The 20,103-nt window shown below is 35.8% G+C and overlaps 1 protein-coding gene across 4 annotated transcripts in view; it reads right to left on the bottom strand.

Moving 5' to 3' along the window:
- Positions 1 to 1,372: 1,372 nt before the first annotated feature.
- CEP162 (centrosomal protein 162) overlaps positions 1,373 to 20,103 on the bottom strand; it is a 48,033-nt gene continuing 29,302 nt past the window's right edge. For all 4 annotated transcript variants that reach the window (XM_062572793.1, XM_062572794.1, XM_062572795.1 and 1 more), the window contains 11 exons: positions 19,845 to 19,957; positions 18,887 to 18,992; positions 16,040 to 16,166; positions 15,110 to 15,273; positions 13,268 to 13,372; positions 11,738 to 11,962; positions 9,854 to 10,524; positions 8,950 to 9,091; positions 8,418 to 8,516; positions 5,678 to 5,812; positions 1,373 to 3,658 (listed from right to left, as the gene is read on the bottom strand). In XM_062572793.1, the coding sequence (XP_062428777.1) occupies positions 3,440 to 3,658; positions 5,678 to 5,812; positions 8,418 to 8,516; positions 8,950 to 9,091; positions 9,854 to 10,524; positions 11,738 to 11,962; positions 13,268 to 13,372; positions 15,110 to 15,273; positions 16,040 to 16,166; positions 18,887 to 18,992; positions 19,845 to 19,957 (2,106 nt within the window). In that variant the 3' untranslated portion in view covers positions 1,373 to 3,439. The remainder of the gene's footprint in view (positions 3,659 to 5,677; positions 5,813 to 8,417; positions 8,517 to 8,949; positions 9,092 to 9,853; positions 10,525 to 11,737; positions 11,963 to 13,267; positions 13,373 to 15,109; positions 15,274 to 16,039; positions 16,167 to 18,886; positions 18,993 to 19,844; positions 19,958 to 20,103) is intronic.

Here is a 20,103-nt window from a genome sequence, read left to right as displayed (position 1 = left end):
TTTAGAGCTTGAAGTGCTTTAATACTGACATTTTTGCTACAGTGTGATTAAAAACTTCACAGAAAACCATACACACATCTGTGCCACAAGACAGGGGCAAAGGCAGAGTTAAAAAGTGCGCTCTTCCTTCTCTGCTCAGCCGTAGCCCCTGGCGCTGAAAGAGGATTAAGCTAAACAAATCAGCTGAAGGCACTGCGGTCTCGGAATGGATTTACTCAGTAGCTCTGGCACTGATAGACAGGAAGGCCAGCACAGAGCTGGTGCCTTTCACCAAACATGCTGCATGTGTTTGAGGCCTGTGCTTTTTTATTTTTGATAGACAGGTATTTGTATGAAAGGCTGAATGTTACTACTCAAAGTTACCAGAGAACTTTCTGAAATCTCTTTCGAGTGTCATGCAGTATTTATTTGACCCATACTCCTTCCCTGCAAAACCTGAGCAACACTGGATGTACGTCTTTTAGTTAGTTCCTTCTTTTTCAAGATGGTTAAATACATGCCTTAATGGCAAGCTTCAAAAATGTATAATAGCCTATCAAATAAAGCTTTCCTCCATGTTAACATCCTCTTTACTTTGTTACAGGAATAATTTTGATATAAACATTTTGGCAAACTGGAAAGAGAGCACTGCCTTTACTTCTCTGCTGCCACTTCTACGATGAATCTTATTTTCCTCTCTTGAAGCAAATAATAGCTTCTCTGTAATCTAGGTCAATGAGTCACTACACTAGATGCTTGCTAGTATTCTTAAAACCTTCAAATATGACAAATCAAATCACTATGCTCCTAATGCTTACAACTGTGTTTTAAACAAATGACTTCCAGGTAAACACATGATTCAAAGGAATAATTTTTCAGGGTTTTCCACATCCCTTCACAGTAATGCTTTTTGGAAATGTATAATGAAAGTATGGCATGCCAAAATGGGGAGGAAAAAAGTATGGATTTTATAATAAAAATGTATGTTTGTAAAAATACAACTGAATTTCAAGAGGGATTTTTCCAAAGAATCACACTCTAAAACCTTGGGGACCTGTTTTGTCAGCTTTTGCTGTTTCAGGGTATTTTTCCCCTACTACTGTAGAGTCATGTACTAATAATTCCTTTCTTGAGTAGGTAAGTTAAAATTAAGACTTTACAATCTCTGAAAAGTAGCTGTTTAAACACCTACAGATACTCCATCAGTTGTAGAGTGGCTACTTCATGGTAAAGTGCCTTTTTAAAACACAAAAAGCATGCTTTGGTGAATGTACAACTAAAAATGTGAGAAACAGTATAGACCAGTTTTGTATTCTTATGGTAAAGATAAAAAAACACATTATCCCTACTTGGTAAAATAATAGACTGAAATGAAAAAACTTCATTCAAGCCCTTTAAAATTCACCACCATTAAGAATTTTTATTAAACAGTGTGCAAATGAAGTAATGCAAGCAATCATCCTCTCTTTACCTAGGGATTAGTACACTCAGGAAACTTCAGAAGTGACAGTTTGGAAGGATGAGAGCTTCCAGCACCTAGAAATGCTTCTACCAGGCCTAAACGCCTGCATCCAGGCCCTGCATCCCTAAAGATGCACAGTGTGGCAGTGGTTCAAAAATCCCACTTTTGCTTCTACATTTTAACACCACAATACATATACTGTCACCTCTACAGGAAATAATAAATAAGCTGATGCAATTTTTCTTCTTCAGGCATAGAACAGTCCCAAATCTTTGTTCATTAAGAAAATACAACATACTTGCTCAGAGCTGATACAAAATGTAGTTGCATTTACATACTTTATGAATATACATGATACTTCATTATTTGTGAACAAAAATCATTCATATTAAGAATACTGAAAGTAGCTGAATATCAAGCAACCAAGATTAATATATTAATCCTAAACTGACTACCATGACACACACACACACACACACACACACACTATATTTGCACCTTTACTTTCAAAAAAAAAAAAAAAAAAATCTTGCAGTTAGCTACTATCTGTCTGTACCTAGAGGGGATAATCTGGTATATTTTTATTCTTCATGCATGCTCAGTCATATGCTTATAGATACATAAACTAAAATGCATTTTTATTGCTGGGCCTTGAAGAGGCACAGTATACAGGTGTGTGTGTGTGTGTGTGTGTGTGTGTGTGTGTGTGTAAAATGTACACACAGAGCGATCTGGACTGTAGTTCACTTTTGACTTAACTCTAAGCATCAAGTACAACAAATGATATAAAATACAGTGTGAACTGTACAAAATTACAAAAAAAAGATGGGACCTCGGATTACATTTGTGCTTCACCTTTGCCTAATACAAATATAGTTTATTGAGGTTGTAGCACAATATATGCTTTCTATGTAATGTTTAAGGTCTTGCAGTGCCAAGCCTTCAATCTAGTATTTGAGCTTAGTGTTAGAAAACCTGTCCTTTCAGCCACCAAATAGCTCTATTGAATGTACCATACTACAATTTGACTTAGTACCTGTCCTCTTAGCAGCAGGCATTTCATATAAGAAAACTTAACAGCCATCTTTTATCTTCCCTCTATAGTCTCCTTGCCGGAGCTGAGCAGCCCCGCTGTGTCCATATCCTTTTGAAACAAGGAAACAAAAGCTCACCACATAGAGCTGCACCTTAGTGATCCCTGAGGAATTCCTCCCAGGCTGTTCAGTAGTTTGCAGGCTGTACTTAGGTGTATATGTGCCCGTTGGAAGAAAAACAAACATACATACATAACAACACATCCTTCTCCTTTAAAAGGGTACTGCTAACTACTCACACTGTATTTTACAAGCTTTTCTGCATCCATCCCATAACAGGTCAGCCAGACTGCTCTCCCCTCATCCTTACCAGCAGAGTTGGGACTGTCTACAGAGTAAACAAAAAAATTGTTTGGATTTGAAAGTCACCAGAGAACATCTGCTCTGCTCAAAGCCTTCAAGCATTTACAAAGTTGGAGGGGGATCTTTAAAATAATGGAAGGAAAGTTTTATGGATTAGAGGGAGAGAAGGAAAATGTTGGTAAAAAGAGGATTTCATGCCCTACACAATGAAAAATATTGGAAACACTGTATATTAAAAATATGTTATAATGTAACTTTTCTTTAACACAAAGCGATAAAGATAAAAGTTAATCAATCAGGCATGTTCCACAATGTCTGAAAAGCATAAAATGGAATTTTTCAATGGTAACTGAGGTGATGGATTAAGTTCAATATTTGTAATATTTAACAAAGTTTTGCACCGAAACTCATTACTAACAAAATAGAAGACATACATACAGTATGACTGGGAGCATTACTCAATGCGAATCTACGTTTGGACAAACAAGATTTCAGACAAAATCAGCGTGTAATTCAATTTACAAGTATTATATTAATGACTTTCAATACTGTTCTCTATACATAATGTTGTATTCTGCTTCTCTAATCAACTCATATCTAATCATGTCTTCCAACAGCTGTCTAACATGCTGAATCCACTGGAATTAGGCGCTGGAATAACCACCCCTTGTCTCTGCAGTTCCCGTAAAACATCTAGTATTGAATCCAGTTCCACTCGAAATTTCTCCAGTTCTTGATTCTTCCGCTGTGCGAGTCTTCGCCACTTCTCAACTTCATGGGTTTGCCGGGCATCAGTAATATGTTGTGTTAGTTGTGTTGCCTGCAAATTGCAAGCAAGTCAGTAAACAGCAGTATGCAATTTTTAATCAAGTATTTGCTCTTTAGTCAGTGCAGTCCCCTTGCAAAAATATACCACTTCATTATATTTAATGCTCAGTCCCAAAGCCCAGTGCTGATGTTAAACAGGAACAGTTTGTTCAGAATTCAAAAAAGAAATGTTTTGATCGTAGATATAAATCCCTTCAAATATTTGCAGTAATGACAGCAGGGTAGAATTCATTACTGACTAAGGAGCCTCAGAAGAATTTGACTTATTCTCTCCAAAGCAGCACTTAAAAGTTTGAATATGTAAGACAAAGCTGAGCATGTAACATGAAACTGTCTGTACTCCAAAACAAGCCTTTAATTAAAGAATACTCTGCAGCAGAAACAAACCAAATCTGAACTATATATTCATGTGCAAAGGTCCTGTGCAATTTAAAAGCCACGTGAGTTCTATGAATAATCAGAAAATACTCTGTTGTGACAAAGGTCCTGGAGTTACTGCTTATTTCAAATTGTTCATCATCATTAATTTTGGGAAGTGTTCAGTGCAAATAATTAAAGGTGCAAAACTAGAACAAACAAAACCCAAAGCTTTATGCATAACAAGGCTACTATAACACCAGAGAGATGAGATTACTTAGTAGTAATTCTGTTGCTTAGAATATTCTTCCCCCCCCCTTTTTTAATACTTTACAAAAGTATTAGTAACATGGTAGTAATACAGATTAGTATTAGTACTATTATTAGTACTAGTAATATGTATTAGTAATATGGTACTGATACGGTATTATTAATACTGAATAAATATGGCATGGATTTCAGTGGAGCTAGATCACAGGCTAGGTAGCAGCAGATACTTCATGGAAATGTTAGAAAATCATCACATTATGCAAATGCGAATCAAAAATAAAAAAAGCAACTGTTTTACAGTTGTTTAAGCAGGACAGCATGCTAACAAAGATAAAATCATCCATGGCAGCAGGCACAGACTTGTTTTATGCCTGTTTTTTTTTTTTTTTTTTTTTTTTTTTTTTTTTTTGGGGGGGGGGGGAATTACATGTCTGATAGAAAAAGCTGTTTCTGTATCAGATTGAAACCTACTACTATCAATAACAATTCTGTGCAGAAAACTGAACTTCCTTGAGATTTAGTTCAGAATTGCAGAACAAGCTCCACAAACTAAGAATTGCAGCAAGTTAGATCATCTCCCACTCCCATTGCCCTTTTTTGACTTCATCTATTCTATTTAAATAAAACAGAAGTTAAAACTATGTTCTAGAACTAATAGAAGAAACTAAAACATTTTAGTGATGAAAGCGTTGAGAAAACCTACATGAAATGCAAAACTCTCTCTAGATGATAGAAACTGCCCAGAAAGAAAATCAGGATGGAAGCTGTAGCAGAAGATGCAAGAATTCATGTAAAATTGTTTTACCTGTTCAAGTGATACAACTTCTAGATACAAGCAGCTGTGTCAAGATCCAACTCTCAAACAATCATTAGACAATTTTCTTTTTCAAAATTTTTAGTTTATAAGGGATAAAGCAGTTACTTTGTTTAGAGCATTAAAGACTGTGTGGCAAACTGTTGCAAGATGTTTGTCTAAATTTAATGCAGCTTTTCTGAATGAAGCTTCTAGGACTAAAAATTAAAATTACAACTTAGGAAATATATCATAGCTTAACAAAATAAGGTTAGAAGGGACTTCTGAAGGTCATCTGGTCCCTGCTTGAAGCATGGCCTCCTTAGATCAGGTTGTAAGGAGAAATACAGGTACATAAACACCTGATCTGCAAGTCATGTACACATGATCTTCCTTGCCACAGCAAGGAAGTGTTGTTTAGGACTGCATCTACATTGATTTGCATCAGAGCACCAAAACAAAAGTGTAGCTTTATCAAAAAGTCTTTGGCCCCTCAAGCGTGGGATGAATGAATTTGTGAAAGTACTGTAAAACTACAGTTCAGCCAATAAATGACACTTGAGAAGTAAATGCAGATGTGCTCTGGTTTACCTTTTGAAGTTCTTGTTCTCGTTCTGCATGTCTGGTCTCTATATGCTTGATTTTCTTCTCTAGGCACAAGAAGTGTTTCATTTCAGGACTCTGGCTCTCCTTAGCCTCTCTCAATTCTTCTAACAGCTTTGCCACCTAAAATTTGAGATAATCCATGAAAGTACTGATCATTATGTTAACAACTGTATGAAACAGGCTCCTTTCAAAGCACATTTACATTGTTCAGTTATTCCATTCAGAAGGGAGATGTGAAATAGAAACCTCATATTTAAAAGCTTAAACAGGGGCTCATGGATTTAGATTAGGATCTTTCATTTGTAAAGAGTGACGTAACCTCTTATTTTCACCAGGTAACGAAGATATGAAAAATCGAGGCTGTTTTATTAAATCCAGTCCTGTTCATAATATATTATGAAGTGATTATTCATAGTTTATGAACAATCACTTTATAAAAAATTGACAATTTGTATACTTCTAACACATACTCAAATTCATTGAGAACATTGCAACTGAGTGTTCTTATACAATCCCTTCATACATTGGATAAAGATTGCATGCAAAATGCATCAGTGAGGCTCATTTCTAAGGAGTAAATTAAGAAAATACATACTGCAACACACATGATTACAAATTCCTTTCGTCTAATAACTTGCAGGTTAAATCAACTCAACCAATGAATTGTAATAGATTTCATAATCCTCCAGAAATTTTTACAAAGTTTTATTGGTTTATTCTTATTCTTTGCATATTTTAAATAACTTGATGTTTCTTCATTTAAAATCTTAAGTATTTTTGGGGCAATTTCTTGAATATGTATAGGTAAATTAGATACAAAGCTTTGAAATCTTTAATCCTTTACCACAACCCTTAGCTCTCAAAATCCATTGCTGTTGATTACTGCTGACTTTCTTCAAGTCCTTAGCCATCCTTGGCTCTTTGCTGCTAAATTCAAGTAGCTGGAAACACTGAGTCTTTGTAAGATGCTCTCACTTTTACTCAGAAGTGACTCCAAGGTGGCTTACTATTATTTCTACTTTGAAACTTTGTTTTCTAGAATAATAAAGCCTATGTTATTACATTTTTGCCTCTCTTTCTCCAGCAGCTTTGAGCCTGTGGGCCAGTTTCAGTCACATTAGTCAAAGGAGCAGAAGTCTTAATACTTCTAGGTTTTGTAATTTCAGTGAAAATAACTCACTGCTCCTCCTCTGCTAAGCTACCCCACTGAAGGAAAAGACTGCTGCATGAGCTCAACAACATAACTAGACACAAGAAAAATGCAAGAGAGACATTATGATGGAAAAAAGCCTCAGGAGAAAATGTGCTTCATATATTCTGCTACCGACAGAATGCAAAGCTGTCCTACGTGCGAGCTGAGATCTGTTATGTAAGTGCATGCTTAATGACACAGTCCACGACAGCAGTTCTGAGATTATGTTCAAATAACTGACCTCCAGTGAGCCACTCAAAAAAGTTTGCCTGTGCCATCATTAATAATCTGTAAAGCAAACAGGCACAGAAGAAGCAGAACAACATTTGTCTCGTATTCTCACCCTGTTACCCCAGGAGGAAGTATACACACATAAAACAATATACAAAGATCACTGGATTGAAACAAGTTCTGTATGGAAAGGCAGCAGCATTTATTATTAGATTCATAATATGAGTCTTTATTCACTAAATACAGAGCTTATTTAAAGATCTTCCTTCTCTCCTTGCAAACCCTGACTTTACTATAGTAACTTTACACAACAGAGTTAGAATTTTGCATGAATAAGAAAAATACTGAATAGGCTTACTGAGATTCAGATTAATGATATTAAGTATGTAGTGAATGTAGGCTGATACATCTTTAATTTGTTCTAAAGGAGGATACTAAATGAGATTAAGCATCTGAAGTTCTCTGTTGCTTACAGAAAATAATTCATTTTAGCAACACTTGCAGGATAACCGCTACATTATAAAAATAAGTTAGCAGTATTCATACATCAAAGAGATGCTAAATGAAACACGCACAATTCTAGTACAATCTGTATTGTCCTCCTGAACAGCAAGCAGTAAAAATAAGATTGGCAGCACCTCAAAAATGAAACAAGTATAACCAATAGGTCAAAAACCTTGAGCTAAAGACTCAGGAAATTTGAGCAATATTAACTCCAAAATGAAAAAGTGAGCAAGTGTAATTTTTAGATTATACACTATCAAAAGAAGTAGAAAAATAGGAAAGAATAGATTCCTGCTTTGAAAACAGAAGCGAATTTCAGAAGAACTGTGACAATTAAACTTCTCTTCTTAAAGGATCAAATTTCATAGGCAAAGGACAAACCATTTTGCAGCAATGAAGGATGAAGGAAAAGGAAGACTTTGTTCTGTGTCTTTGTGTTCAAAGAATAATGAAATAAAATATCTTTTTAATAAAATCCTGTGGTCTGTTTCTTACCCACCACAGCTCTCAAAGAAGCTGTGAATGTTTGAATCAACTTACTGATCAATTTTCATACAGATGTCAGATACTTTCATGAAAATCAAAGGAGATCAAAGTACTATTGTCTGTGATCTGTCTTGCTTTCCTGTCCACAGTAGAAAAATGTATTGCATTTTCATATTTAACTGATCTAGGAACAACCAACAAATATACTGTTTTTAAGACCTGTTTTACTGTATAGTATTTGAAACTTTAAAAGAACAAAAAGGAAGAGGATTTCTATCAGCATAAGGCACCCCAAGCTAAATTTAAATATACCTCCTTTTGTAGGAGTTCCTCTCGCATTTGTGAAACTAGAAGGGCTTCTTGATTTCTCTGTTGCTCATTGATTTGTTCTTGGAGATGTTTTATTAATATCTACAAGATTAAAAATATTCTACATTAACAGAAATATGCATAACAACATTTGAAAACCTAATCAGGAAAAATATAAAATATAATCAAAGCTGTAGGACTGCAGGTATAAGCTATGTATGTATTAACAGTACTACCTCTAAAGTTTCCCAAATTGTTAAGTAGTACACATTTACACATATAATATCTGGAGACAAGTCTTGACCTTGAATTTATTTCCCTCAGTTAAAGAACAAAAAAGAAAAATCCAAATCTAGTAGCTCTGACTACCTTCATACTATGCACATTTTCTCCCCAAATTTTAATGCACAAATATACAGTGACACAAGCTCATTTTTGAAACTATACATCCTACATCAAAGAGAGGTAAAGTAATCCAGAATCTAGAAACTTTTAATGATTGTGGTGTATAATGAATGTCATTTCTGTATTTTACCTCTTGTGTTGAAATCCTGCTGTGTAGCTCAGCTACTTTAGAAGTAGAATGCTCCATCGCATGCTGACAAAGAATCTTCTCTATTTCCCTCTGATGGGAAGCTTTCAGAGATGCAATGTATTCTGCTGTGTCTTCCTGCATCCTGGACAGGAGGAGAGGAAGATAACATGCAGTGAGGCAGGTACAGATGGTGCTTTCTCACCTGAACACAAAATAACCAGAAAAGTTAAAGGTGTCATATCTTGAAAATTTCATAACCCCACCTTGCAAGGTAACACTATCATTAGTTTTACTGCACTGGAGGGTCAACAGGGTAGAAAGACCACACTGGATATGCATCTCACCTAACTAGAAGCAACTAGCAAACAGGTAACTGAGCTAATCACCTTTAAGGAAATCAACAGACAGAAAATAGGTGCTTTTAAATCATAATTCAGCAGTCATATTTCAGGTATTTATTTTAGGATAAAATGTGATCCAGTCTAAAGATGCTTATTTCCTCTGCTTTGACTATAAAGGGAGTTACTAGAGACCAGGTGAAACAAAATTTCTACATTTGGTCAAGTAAATTCCAGGAAAGAATGTCCCAGTTTGGAAGAAGGCATGGATACCAAATAGTAACGCTATACAACATATGAACATAAAGCATCTAAGATGCAATATTTATACTGAGATGCTTTTGCTCAAAACCGTGACAATTTGTAGCGTTGATAAACAGGATTACTATAGGTCTGCCTGGAGGAGGAATTGTGATGGCACACTGCACTGAAAAAAAGAAAGAGCAGAAACAAAGTTTATAGAGACCATTGGCCACGTATAATGCTAGCTTAACACATGACTCATTACAATCCTGTATCAGCCAATACTTCAACAAGCTTTTTAAAAGAACCCATCAAGCATTTACCTTCTTATATTATTTTCAGAATAAGCCAGTGTTGCTTGAGATTTTACTCTCTGCTGGTTCATTTCTAGAGACAATTTTTCCAGGTCATCTTTTAACTGTTTATTTTCTTGCAGAACTTCTGATATATTAGTATCAGAAAACGTACGTGGCTGGTACGCTTTATCATCATTGAAAATGCCTGGCAAGGGTTCGCTCTTGCAGGATTTCCTTGTATCTCTTGCTAAGGTGTTCTTTTTCAAGATCTCTGCAGAATTTTCCCTATTATCCGTTTTATTTCTAAAATTATCATCAGACAACATCATCATCCTTTCTTTTTGAAGTTTCTCTACAGTTTTTGTAAGGTTTTGTATTTCTCTATTTTTGGTGACCAGTTCTTGGTTTAGTTTTAACACTCTCTCTTTTGTATTAGCTTGTTTCTCTTGAGAGTCTGTTGATTGCAAGTCTTTAGTATCCTTTTTACTTCCAAGTGCTAATTGTGAATTTTGACTTTTAAGGTTTTCAATTTCTGTCTGGAGGTTTTTAACAGTGATCTGATGGCTCTCCTTTAGATTCTGAAGTTCCTGTTGAAGTTCTGTAAAACTGGCTTTATCACTGTTCAGTTTTGGTGATTCACTCATCCATTTATAGGCAAGTAGTTGCTCAAGCTCTACAAGTCTTTGTTCATACTGTACCTGGGAGAGGGGAGTGGGAGAATGGAGAAGAAAGCACTTTCCTCAGCTGTACATTTATTATTATTATTATTAGCTCTTTTTATTATTCTTAAAAAGTACTGCACCCTTGAAGTAAGGTTTCACAACAGAAGATACATATCAGTATTACTAGCAACACTGTGCTCAATCAGTTCAGAAACTAGTGAGTTTTAGTGAATAAATTACATTAAACAAACATATGTCAGCTGCAAGTTTACTACAAGTTCATTTTCCACTCACAATGAATACAGTAGCTATGGGAATGAAAAATTAAATTAACAAGAAACCCTCCCTTTGATTTTTATATAATTGTCTGTTCAGATTGTAACAACTTAGGCATGCAAATTAGCATCTGATTTTAATATAAACAGAAATATCAAAAGAAATCTTTGTCTTTGTTTAAAAACACCATTATGTATTTGCCGGGTGTCAGTTTGCAAATACTACTGTCACATGCTTCAAAATTACACTTCATTTTTTAAAATCATCACAAATTCTAACAGAACAGCTTGTGTTTTTTTGTTTTACCCACCTTTCCAAAAAGAGAAGTATAAGTTCAGGGAAACACAGAATCTTTCTCCCTACTTAACAGAGGAAAAACTGAGAGGATTTTAACCTCTTATTAGCCTGAAGAGCCTCTGGGGAAGGCATGAGAAGTTATTCACATGGGAAGCAAGAACAACTGACCAATGCTTTCGTCTTCTGTTCATTAAACATCTGTGCAGTTTACCTTTCCATAAAGTAGAACGCCAAATTTCAATGCTTCCCAACACAAAGGTTAAGACCTGCTATCATTTAATTTTTGGATAGAATGATTAGTGCTCCTAGGCATTCCCCAGAGCAAAGTAAAGTCAGATGAAATTTGAAATGAAAACCTTTGATACAGCAAGGAAGTAAGCAAGCAGCTTCTCTGATCCACAGAATGAAATCCACATACCCTATTTTAAGGATGGAATTATTAATGCCCCAGGAAAACGTCCTCTCAGTTTCAGTACTAAACTAACAATTTCAGCGCTCTTTATGTTTCAGATGCCCAAGTCATTAATATTCCAGTCATAAAACTTTTGAGCATTTTTTTTCCCTTGAATATGGTCTTTGCATTCAATTTTCACCACTGTTCTGTATTAGACTCCAGTAGCCTTATACCATTACTTGTGGAATAGAGTATGCTACTCATCAAGCATCCAATCTTTACCTTTATTTTCTGAAATTGTTGTTCCATAGCACGGAGACTTTTTTTAGCTTCATCATCCTTACCCTCAAGTTCTGTTTCTAACTTTTTTATTCTTTTCTCCAAGAAGTCAACTGTGTGTGTTTTAGCTGAAAGATCATTACTTTTCTCAGCAGCAGCAGCAGCATAAATCAAAGCAGGCAAAGAATTTGGGTACCTTCTTTTTAGAATCCCTTCCATTTCTTTGATCTACCAAAAAGAAAATTAAGTCAAAGTCAAAAAAGAAAATTCTCATGAAAAGTGAGCTAAAGTACAGTGACAGAACGTTAACATATGTAATCCACTTAAAAGCTGCGTGAAGAATGAGAACAGGAGATACATATTTTAAGGCTTTTCGATATAATGCTTTTTCACATTGCTTACATTTACATTGTAAGAGGAAGATTTTAAGATCAACTTTTTAAATTAAAGTAAACGAACAAGTTCAGAAGAGAGTGGTAAGACTAATCAGAGTTTTAGAAAGTGTCTTATGAAAGTAAGATTGATAAAACTCAGACTGTTCAACATAAAACAGACAAGACTTGCTAACTCTGACTTTTACAACATCTTGTATTTAAACAGAATACAGCTCTAGTCTCTAGACTGTGCTATAACAAATGAGTTTTTATTTACTTCTCTGCATTAACAATATTAAGGGCCAAATAAGACTTAAAACATTTGCTATTTCCTGGACTTACATTCACTCTTCCACATTCCTCTCTACTTTTCAACTATGCTACAGAGATTTCGTAACATTATTGAAATTACTCTCCCAATAACAGATTAATCTCTTTTTTATTTCACTGTATGCTTTAAAATAAACAAGCATCCTGAGTGTAAGGCTAATAAAAGCTCTTTCATCTATGAATAAGATACTTTCTACACTCTCCAAGTTAAAATACTGCAGAGGATCATTTGCATGTCCTGCACCCCCACAGCTTTCCCAACATAGCTCTCTGCTCATACTTCCTAACCATTTGGTTAGGCAAGAATCAGTATGAATAATGAAAAATTTGGATCAAGTGTTAACTGGCTGCCCTCTCTTGAAAATTCAGGATGGCACAGTTCCTCTTGTCTTTTCCTCAGCAGGAACATGGATTTTAAGCTCTCTACTCTTCCAGTGTTCATGAATCTTGTAGGAATTCAGTAAAATTTAGACTCCTATTTTTGAATCATAAGGTTGAAGGGTTACTGAATACAGAGAGCGGAGACTCAGAAGACAAACAGCAAGCTTCTGTGTGCTTTCTTCCTCATACCTTCCAAGGAACTCTATTTTACAGTAATTTAGCATTCAATTAATTTAAAAGGTGTATCAGTAAACTTATCAGAACACAGTAGCAGGAGGACCTTCATAAAATAATTGTAGCTTACTGTGGCAAAAGTGTCCATAGTATAAAAGTTATTTTATCAAGGGGCTTCATTCAATGTCTTATCCTTACAGGAAATCTGGTATACTTTGAGAGAGACCTTATCTGAAGTAAAGGTTAAGCCATAAAGAGTTATATTATTGCATACTTGTCGCTCAAGATCCTGAATTCTTTTAGCATCTGCCGCTCTGTCCCCTAAACGTTTCTTCTGTTGTGCACTCTGATTTCCAGCTTCAGTTCTCAACTTCTCGACCTGTCCAATTTATGAGAAAAACACCTGAACTATATATTCAGAGACTTTTTCCATTACAAGAGTACCAAAGTTTCAAATAAATGCAGTATAATAGAAGCATTCTACAACTTAAGAACTGGTAATAGTAACTTCTACGTTCATTTTTTCTTCAGGTTCCTAAATTAAGTTATAGCTTCTTAAGATCAAAGTATCTGAAACTAGCCACAGGCTAGAAGAGAACTTCAGCTCAAGGGCACTCTTATCTGAACAACAGTAAATCTTGTGCTTCTTTCTCCCATCCTCCCAGTATACAGATTTGGTTAATATGAAATAATATAATGGACTACATTGGTCTTGCACGAATATAGCATCAGTTAAGGAAATAGTTTGTGTTTTGCAGAGCTGTGCTCTGTGGCGAGATACAGAAACAGCCAAAAAATGACATTATGTTGTGCCTACAAAATGACATTATGCTGTGCTGACTCTTGGTATCAGGGGAAGGAACTGGATAGCTGATGTTTCTGCTCTCCCCATAAAATCTGGCCATGAAGACTCAAAGCTTGAATCTAAAATTGGATTTCCTACCTTTATCAGCCACTGCTTTCACAGTATGTTACACCTTCTATAAATGCAAATATACCCATCTTGGTTTCTCTCTGAGCAATCACAGAATTAAAAGAGATCATAGAATGGCAAGGTTGGAAAGGACCTCTGGAGATCATCTAGTCCAACCCTCAGCATAGCCCCGTACGGGGATTGAACCTGCAACCTTGGCATTAGCAGCACCACGCTCTAACCAGCTGAGCTAAACTTGCCATCTAATGCTATATTGGAAATGTGGTTATGAGCAACACTTTTATGCCAGCATAGAGTTTTTGATTCTTTCAATAGTTTCTATGACAGTAAAGCTCTTCACTGTTTTTGAACACCAGCCTGTCCCAGGAAAAAATGCAACTAAAAATATTTTCTCTCACACTAAGGACATATTGTTAAGATTTTAATGTGCACCAATCACATGTTGATAAAAGTTTGATGTGTGGTCTTCAAGTGATCTCCTCTCCTTGGCTTCCCTTTCAGAAACACCTCCTTTAATCTGATCTCATTAATAACATGCCATTAAGAAACTTCCAAGATCAGTGACATTTTATCACTAAGTAAGATTCTTTATTTCTGTGAACCTTAAGTCAACTCTACTAACAGGCAATTCTAATCTCAGAACTATTAAACATTAATGCACTAGTTTCACTTGCTTTGTATGTTGAGCGTTTTTTTTCCCTCCCTCAACCAGAGATGGTTTACAAGAAAAGGAACTTAGAACTGATACTTGTGAGAAGAAAAAATGTTGCTTATGCTATGATGAGTAAAGAGGAGGAAAGAAAAATGACAAGAGAGATGTTCCAAGCTTAGTGTAAAAGTGTACTTGCTCTTGTGAGTCTTAAGGAATCACATTACAATTGTTTCCAGAAGCATCATCAAAACAACCAACACAAGCAAATCAATTCTAAGCATTATGCCCTTGCAATTCTGACCACATAGGCAATAAATAACCATTTTGAATATAAAGCCAAGCATGTTTAATTTGAAGGTTACAGAGAATTCACATGCTTATTCTTGAAAAAGATGGGAGCATTGTGAAGGTCAAAGTTACGTTGTACTCATCAATAAAATGGAAATAATTTTAAGTTCAAACTTCTTAAAAACAAAAAAACCAAGCCCCCACCAACAAAAAAACACAACCCCCACACTTGATATTATTACCTCTAATTTTAGTTTCTCAATTTCCTCTCTCGCCTCTTTAAGACAGGCTGCATCTTTATCCAAAAGATCCTGATTTTCTGCATACCACTGAAGTCGTCTTTTTAAATGAGCAATTTCCTGTTTGTATGAGTCTTCCATAATTTTAAGTTCATATGACTTCTCACCTACAAGGTAAAAAACACTCTCACTATTGTTTTATTGAAGAATTTTTAGAAGCAATTAGTCAACACTATCCTTCTCAGGTACTTTTCGTATATTTATTACTTCGACAAGTCTATTAGTAAAATTTTAAAACAAAACCAAATTAGGATTTTTAATGCAAGTGTATTTCAAAAAAAAAAAAAAAAAAAAAAAAAAAAAACTCAAAACAAACAAACAAACAAAAAAATCAGTGGTTCACAGTTTACCTTGAAAGGTATTTAAAGTAGCATCCTAGATGAACTTACCTTTGGTCAAGTTCTAATAAACAAATAACATGGACGACAGAGTACACACTTATGTATGTATTAACCATACACCTTCCAGTTTGAGATCAAGCATTTTGAAAAAAGTCAGGAAGGAAACTAATACAACTTTAAGCAGCTGTGATGCCTGATACTGGAAGCTGAAGGAGTCCAATTTCTGTCTGCCCTCTCATTAAGAAAGCTAAAGTCAAACTGGAGAGAGTTCAGAGAAAAATACCAAGAAAAGTGATGAAGCATAAATTATAGGTTAAAAACTTATCAGAAAATGTTTTCTAATAGATTGCCAAGGAGATACTATGGCTTCTCCTTCACTGTATGATTTTTTTTAGAGGTTTAGATAGCATTTGGAAGGTCTAGATATATCTGATTCTGGGTTATATTTTAATAAAAAGCAAGTTTTAATTACATATTTATTTAAAGAAACACAGATAAGGCATAATTATTCAGCAAAATAAGGGTCCTTTACCTGATTTAGAAGCAATCTGGACTTTGGCTAGATCTCTCTCTTTCTTTGCTTGTCCCAAGTCTAACTCAAGAGCTTGTTTGTCTTGTTTAAGCCGTTTTATCTCTTCATGTAATTTAGTTTCTTCCTTCTTAAATTTTAGAGAAAATTTTAAGACAACAAAAACTAAACATGATTTTCATATAAAAAATTTTGAACATACCTCTCCATGAAAAGATTAAATCACAACTGTTGCATTGGACCCTGGCAGCAATGAGGTTTCTAGGTTTGGTATTACTCTCAGTGCTTGCTACAGCAGAGCACAGGAAAATTCAAATTAGACACAGAAAAACCTGTAATCTCTTATAGATAAAGCCTTACAAGTCTTACATACCTCTTGGAAGTGGAAAATATTCCAGATCTCCCCTTCGAAAAGGTCAGTAAAAAAAAAAATATATATGTAATTTTGTTTATTTCTAATACTAAAGACTACAGCTTAAATGGTTGGATGTACAGTCCACACTTATTGACAACATACAGTTCATCCCATCTGTCCAAGTTACTGTATCAGTACTACCTTTTCACAAAGCCTCAAAACTAAATTTAAATGAAGCTTCTCTTTCCAAGCTTTTTCATCTTTCCAAGACTATACAAAACAAGTCAAGTCTCAAAAGAGCTGTTGTCTTAAAAGATTTCTGCCTGCTTGTCTTCTCCTACAGCCAACACTATTCTTCGATTTTAAGTGATCCTTCTCACAAAATGAGAAAGTTTTGCCTTTGGAAACATGTGGCCTTATTCTGAGTACAAGACTGAGTTTTGTTCTTTTAATTGCTTAGCCCTGTAAAGACAGCCTAACCTAGCTTCTACAACTTTGAAAGCCTAACCTAGCTTCTACAACTTTGAAAGCCTAACCTAGCTTCTACAACTTTGAAAGTGTAAGGACAGACACCTCCTCATCTCTACCTTTATTTTAGAGAGAATATCTTTACCAAGCAGTCAGGAGTGGCACACCTACTGCACACTATAGAGGTAATTTCAACTACTGATTTGTAAAAATATCCTTAATCAGTTTACCAGGGAGTAGCTATGAACACAGAGTAAGAAGAGAGTGAATAACATCTGCACGAGATGAAAGCAGGCACAATGTTAAGGTGTGCTGACAGATGGCTAGGTCTTGGCCTGAGGTTTAACTCATGAAACTGAAACAGACAGACAGGACATATAAAATTAACAGCCAACAAGAGTGCAGATAAGTCTGGTGATTCATTATGGTGCTAAGTGGTTAAAGAGAGTTATATCAGAAAAGGTCTAACTTGCAGAAAATTGGAGAGGATGTTCGGGAATCTTTTGGGGAATACAACATTGCAAGACCGGCCTTAGCTAGATAATCATGCCAGCAATAGCATACAAAACCAAGATGACCTATATAACGTTATCAGAAATACCAAACTTGGGTACAGATATAGAAAAAGTGGAACCAGTGGGAAAAAGTAATTAGCGGTGTGTTGTTTTATCAGAGAGGAGACAAGGGCAGTGAAAGGGATGAATCAAAGTGACAGTGGAAGAACAAGCATGGGAAAAAGGAGAGAAAGGGCGATAAAGTGGTCTAGTTGAGTGCAAGTACACTGCTGGTCAGTATACTTGGCTGAGCCCTGTGCCCGACTGCAGTTTATCCTATCTTATTATGCTCTATTTCTCAACATTTTTTCTGTGCATCCTCTCTGTTCTGCGTATAGTTGTATAACCACTATCAAACTACAAGTCAGACTAGCTGGTGAGTAGGAGAAGAGATCCAGGTGCGACTGTCTGGAGTTGGGGGGCCTTGGGTCATAGGAGCCCATCAGTCTAGGGACACTAGTCCTTACAGGAGGACTGGGAATTGGGGGCCAGCCACCAGACAGATCAGGTGTGCAGGGCTAGTTGGAGGAAATGCAGGGATCCATATGCCTGCCTGTGTGTGACTGCTAGGAAACCCCTATCCTGATTGCTCAGCAGGATCACGTTGTTTGTGCTATTTGTGCTTCTGTGCATGTCAGCAAATGCACTGTGCTCTGCGTTATCTGATGTCAGTCATGTTAGTGTTACCTGCATGCATGTCTCCATCTTTGGAATATGCCTCAGCCTCACTACTGGCTGGACCTAAAGACAGGGAATTCCAGCAGCAATACTTATTTGGCAGGAACTGGAGAAGCCCTGGGGTTGTACAGCCTAAAGTTAGCTCCATCAGACCAGAAGAACTCCCCTGATCCCTGAAGCCCACTGCAACTGGTTCCCTTTATCGCACACCTTACCATTTAGAAACCAGCTTAGCTTCTGGCCTAACCCTCAGAGAACTGCGTGCCAGAACAGCCCCTGATCACAGTAAGCAAAACAAAAATCCCCCCAAACTCTTAATTTTAACATGAAGCTTACTAAGCACTTTCCCTCAAAAACAAAAGCACCTGTAGGACTACAAAAGAAGTGACATGAGCGAGTAACAGTAGATTCTCTCCACTCCCATGTTTTTAGATAAAACTTATTTGGTAAAGAGTAGTGATAAGCATTCTCCAAGATCTGTCTTTTCAGGTGGAAAGTTATAAATACCTGCAGATCACTACTTTTTGCAAGCTCTCACAAGATATTTCAGAACTGCCACTGAACATGGCAACAGGACACTTCTTTCAGTGAATTTATGACTTAGGGGATTACTTCTGAGAGTCCATTTGACAAGACATTCATAATATTTAATAACTAAGTGTGGCAAATGATTAATATTGTAGAAATAGCAATGTGCTCCACTTTTTAAAATTTACATTATTTACAATACTACTGTATTGATGATTATGTGTTGTTTATATGAACAAGTGAATGATGGGTTTGGTCTATACCTACCTGTGCTGTTCGAAGCTCTGAAATCAGTTCTGTGAAACTCCAATTTCTGGCTGGTTCTGGACCCTGCACTACATGTGACTGGATATAAGTTGTATTCATCTTTTCTCTAAAAAAAGGACAGCAAAGACAGTTATGCAATGTGGCAATTCGGCATACTACAGTTGCTTACTGAAAAAAACAAAAAACAAAATTGGTGTTATAAAGTTAATCTGTGTAGGCTCAAAACAAAGTAGGAAACAACTTCACAATACAGTTTTAAACAAACAAAAATTTTGATCAAAATATGTAAAGTGAAATCTGTTCACCTTACACAAGCTAACAGACTTGTGTGTTGTGACTACTCGACAGCTGGAATCAAAACCTACTCGGCATCAGCAAAACTCATCTAGGGCTTCTCACAAGCAAATATCAGTAAATTAGGAATAAAACAGTTGCTAGGTTTTTTTTCCTAACTACTGGCATTGAATGCAAATTTTTTGGGACCTAGAGCTCTCTTAAGTATCCTTTCATCCTTAAGTGTAGTGAACCTGGTGCTTCCTCCACTGCCAGGATCTGCTGCGACTCCTGATCTACCATACATCTTAAAACAATACCAAGACATTTTGATATGTGAACAGAGCTGTATATCAGCTGTATTACCAGACTGTACAGTACACATATTGCACTCATTCTGATACAAATAGGGATGCTTATATCTTGGTACTGAAATATTCTCCCCTATGTAAGAATGTAGCCTTCCCATGGTCTTCTCACTGATCTTACAGACCTAAGAATTAAGTGCCTGTAATCAAAATAATCAAATCTGAAAAGAAAAAACAAAACCATAAAACCAAGAAGCAGTATGAACAACACCATACTGACAGACTCTATCTGTAGTTAGAGATTCTTCCTAAACAAAAATAAATAAGCATGAATGAAAACTATAGAGACTTTAGGCCAAATATTTAAATAAGCCTACCTTAGGGCTATTAATTCAGACATTAAACATTGATTCTCCTTAAACATTTGTTCCTCGTTTATCTTGTTTTGAATTTGTAGCTCTTTCATTTGTTTGTATAACTTCTCATTTTCCTAAGATGAGACAGACAAAGAATGTTCAGAAGTTATCCTTTTAGCCATTCAAAAACCATTGTCTGTGATGTCTACAATTTGCCTTCTGAAACCTTCCAGTAGTGGAAGCAAATACTAAAAGTTTTATTACCACATTTATAAAATGC

The sequence above is a fragment of the Rhea pennata genome, chromosome 3, assembly GCF_028389875.1.
Source record: "Rhea pennata isolate bPtePen1 chromosome 3, bPtePen1.pri, whole genome shotgun sequence".
Lineage (NCBI taxonomy): Eukaryota > Metazoa > Chordata > Aves > Rheiformes > Rheidae > Rhea > Rhea pennata.
This window is presented reverse-complemented; position numbering and strand designations above follow the sequence as displayed.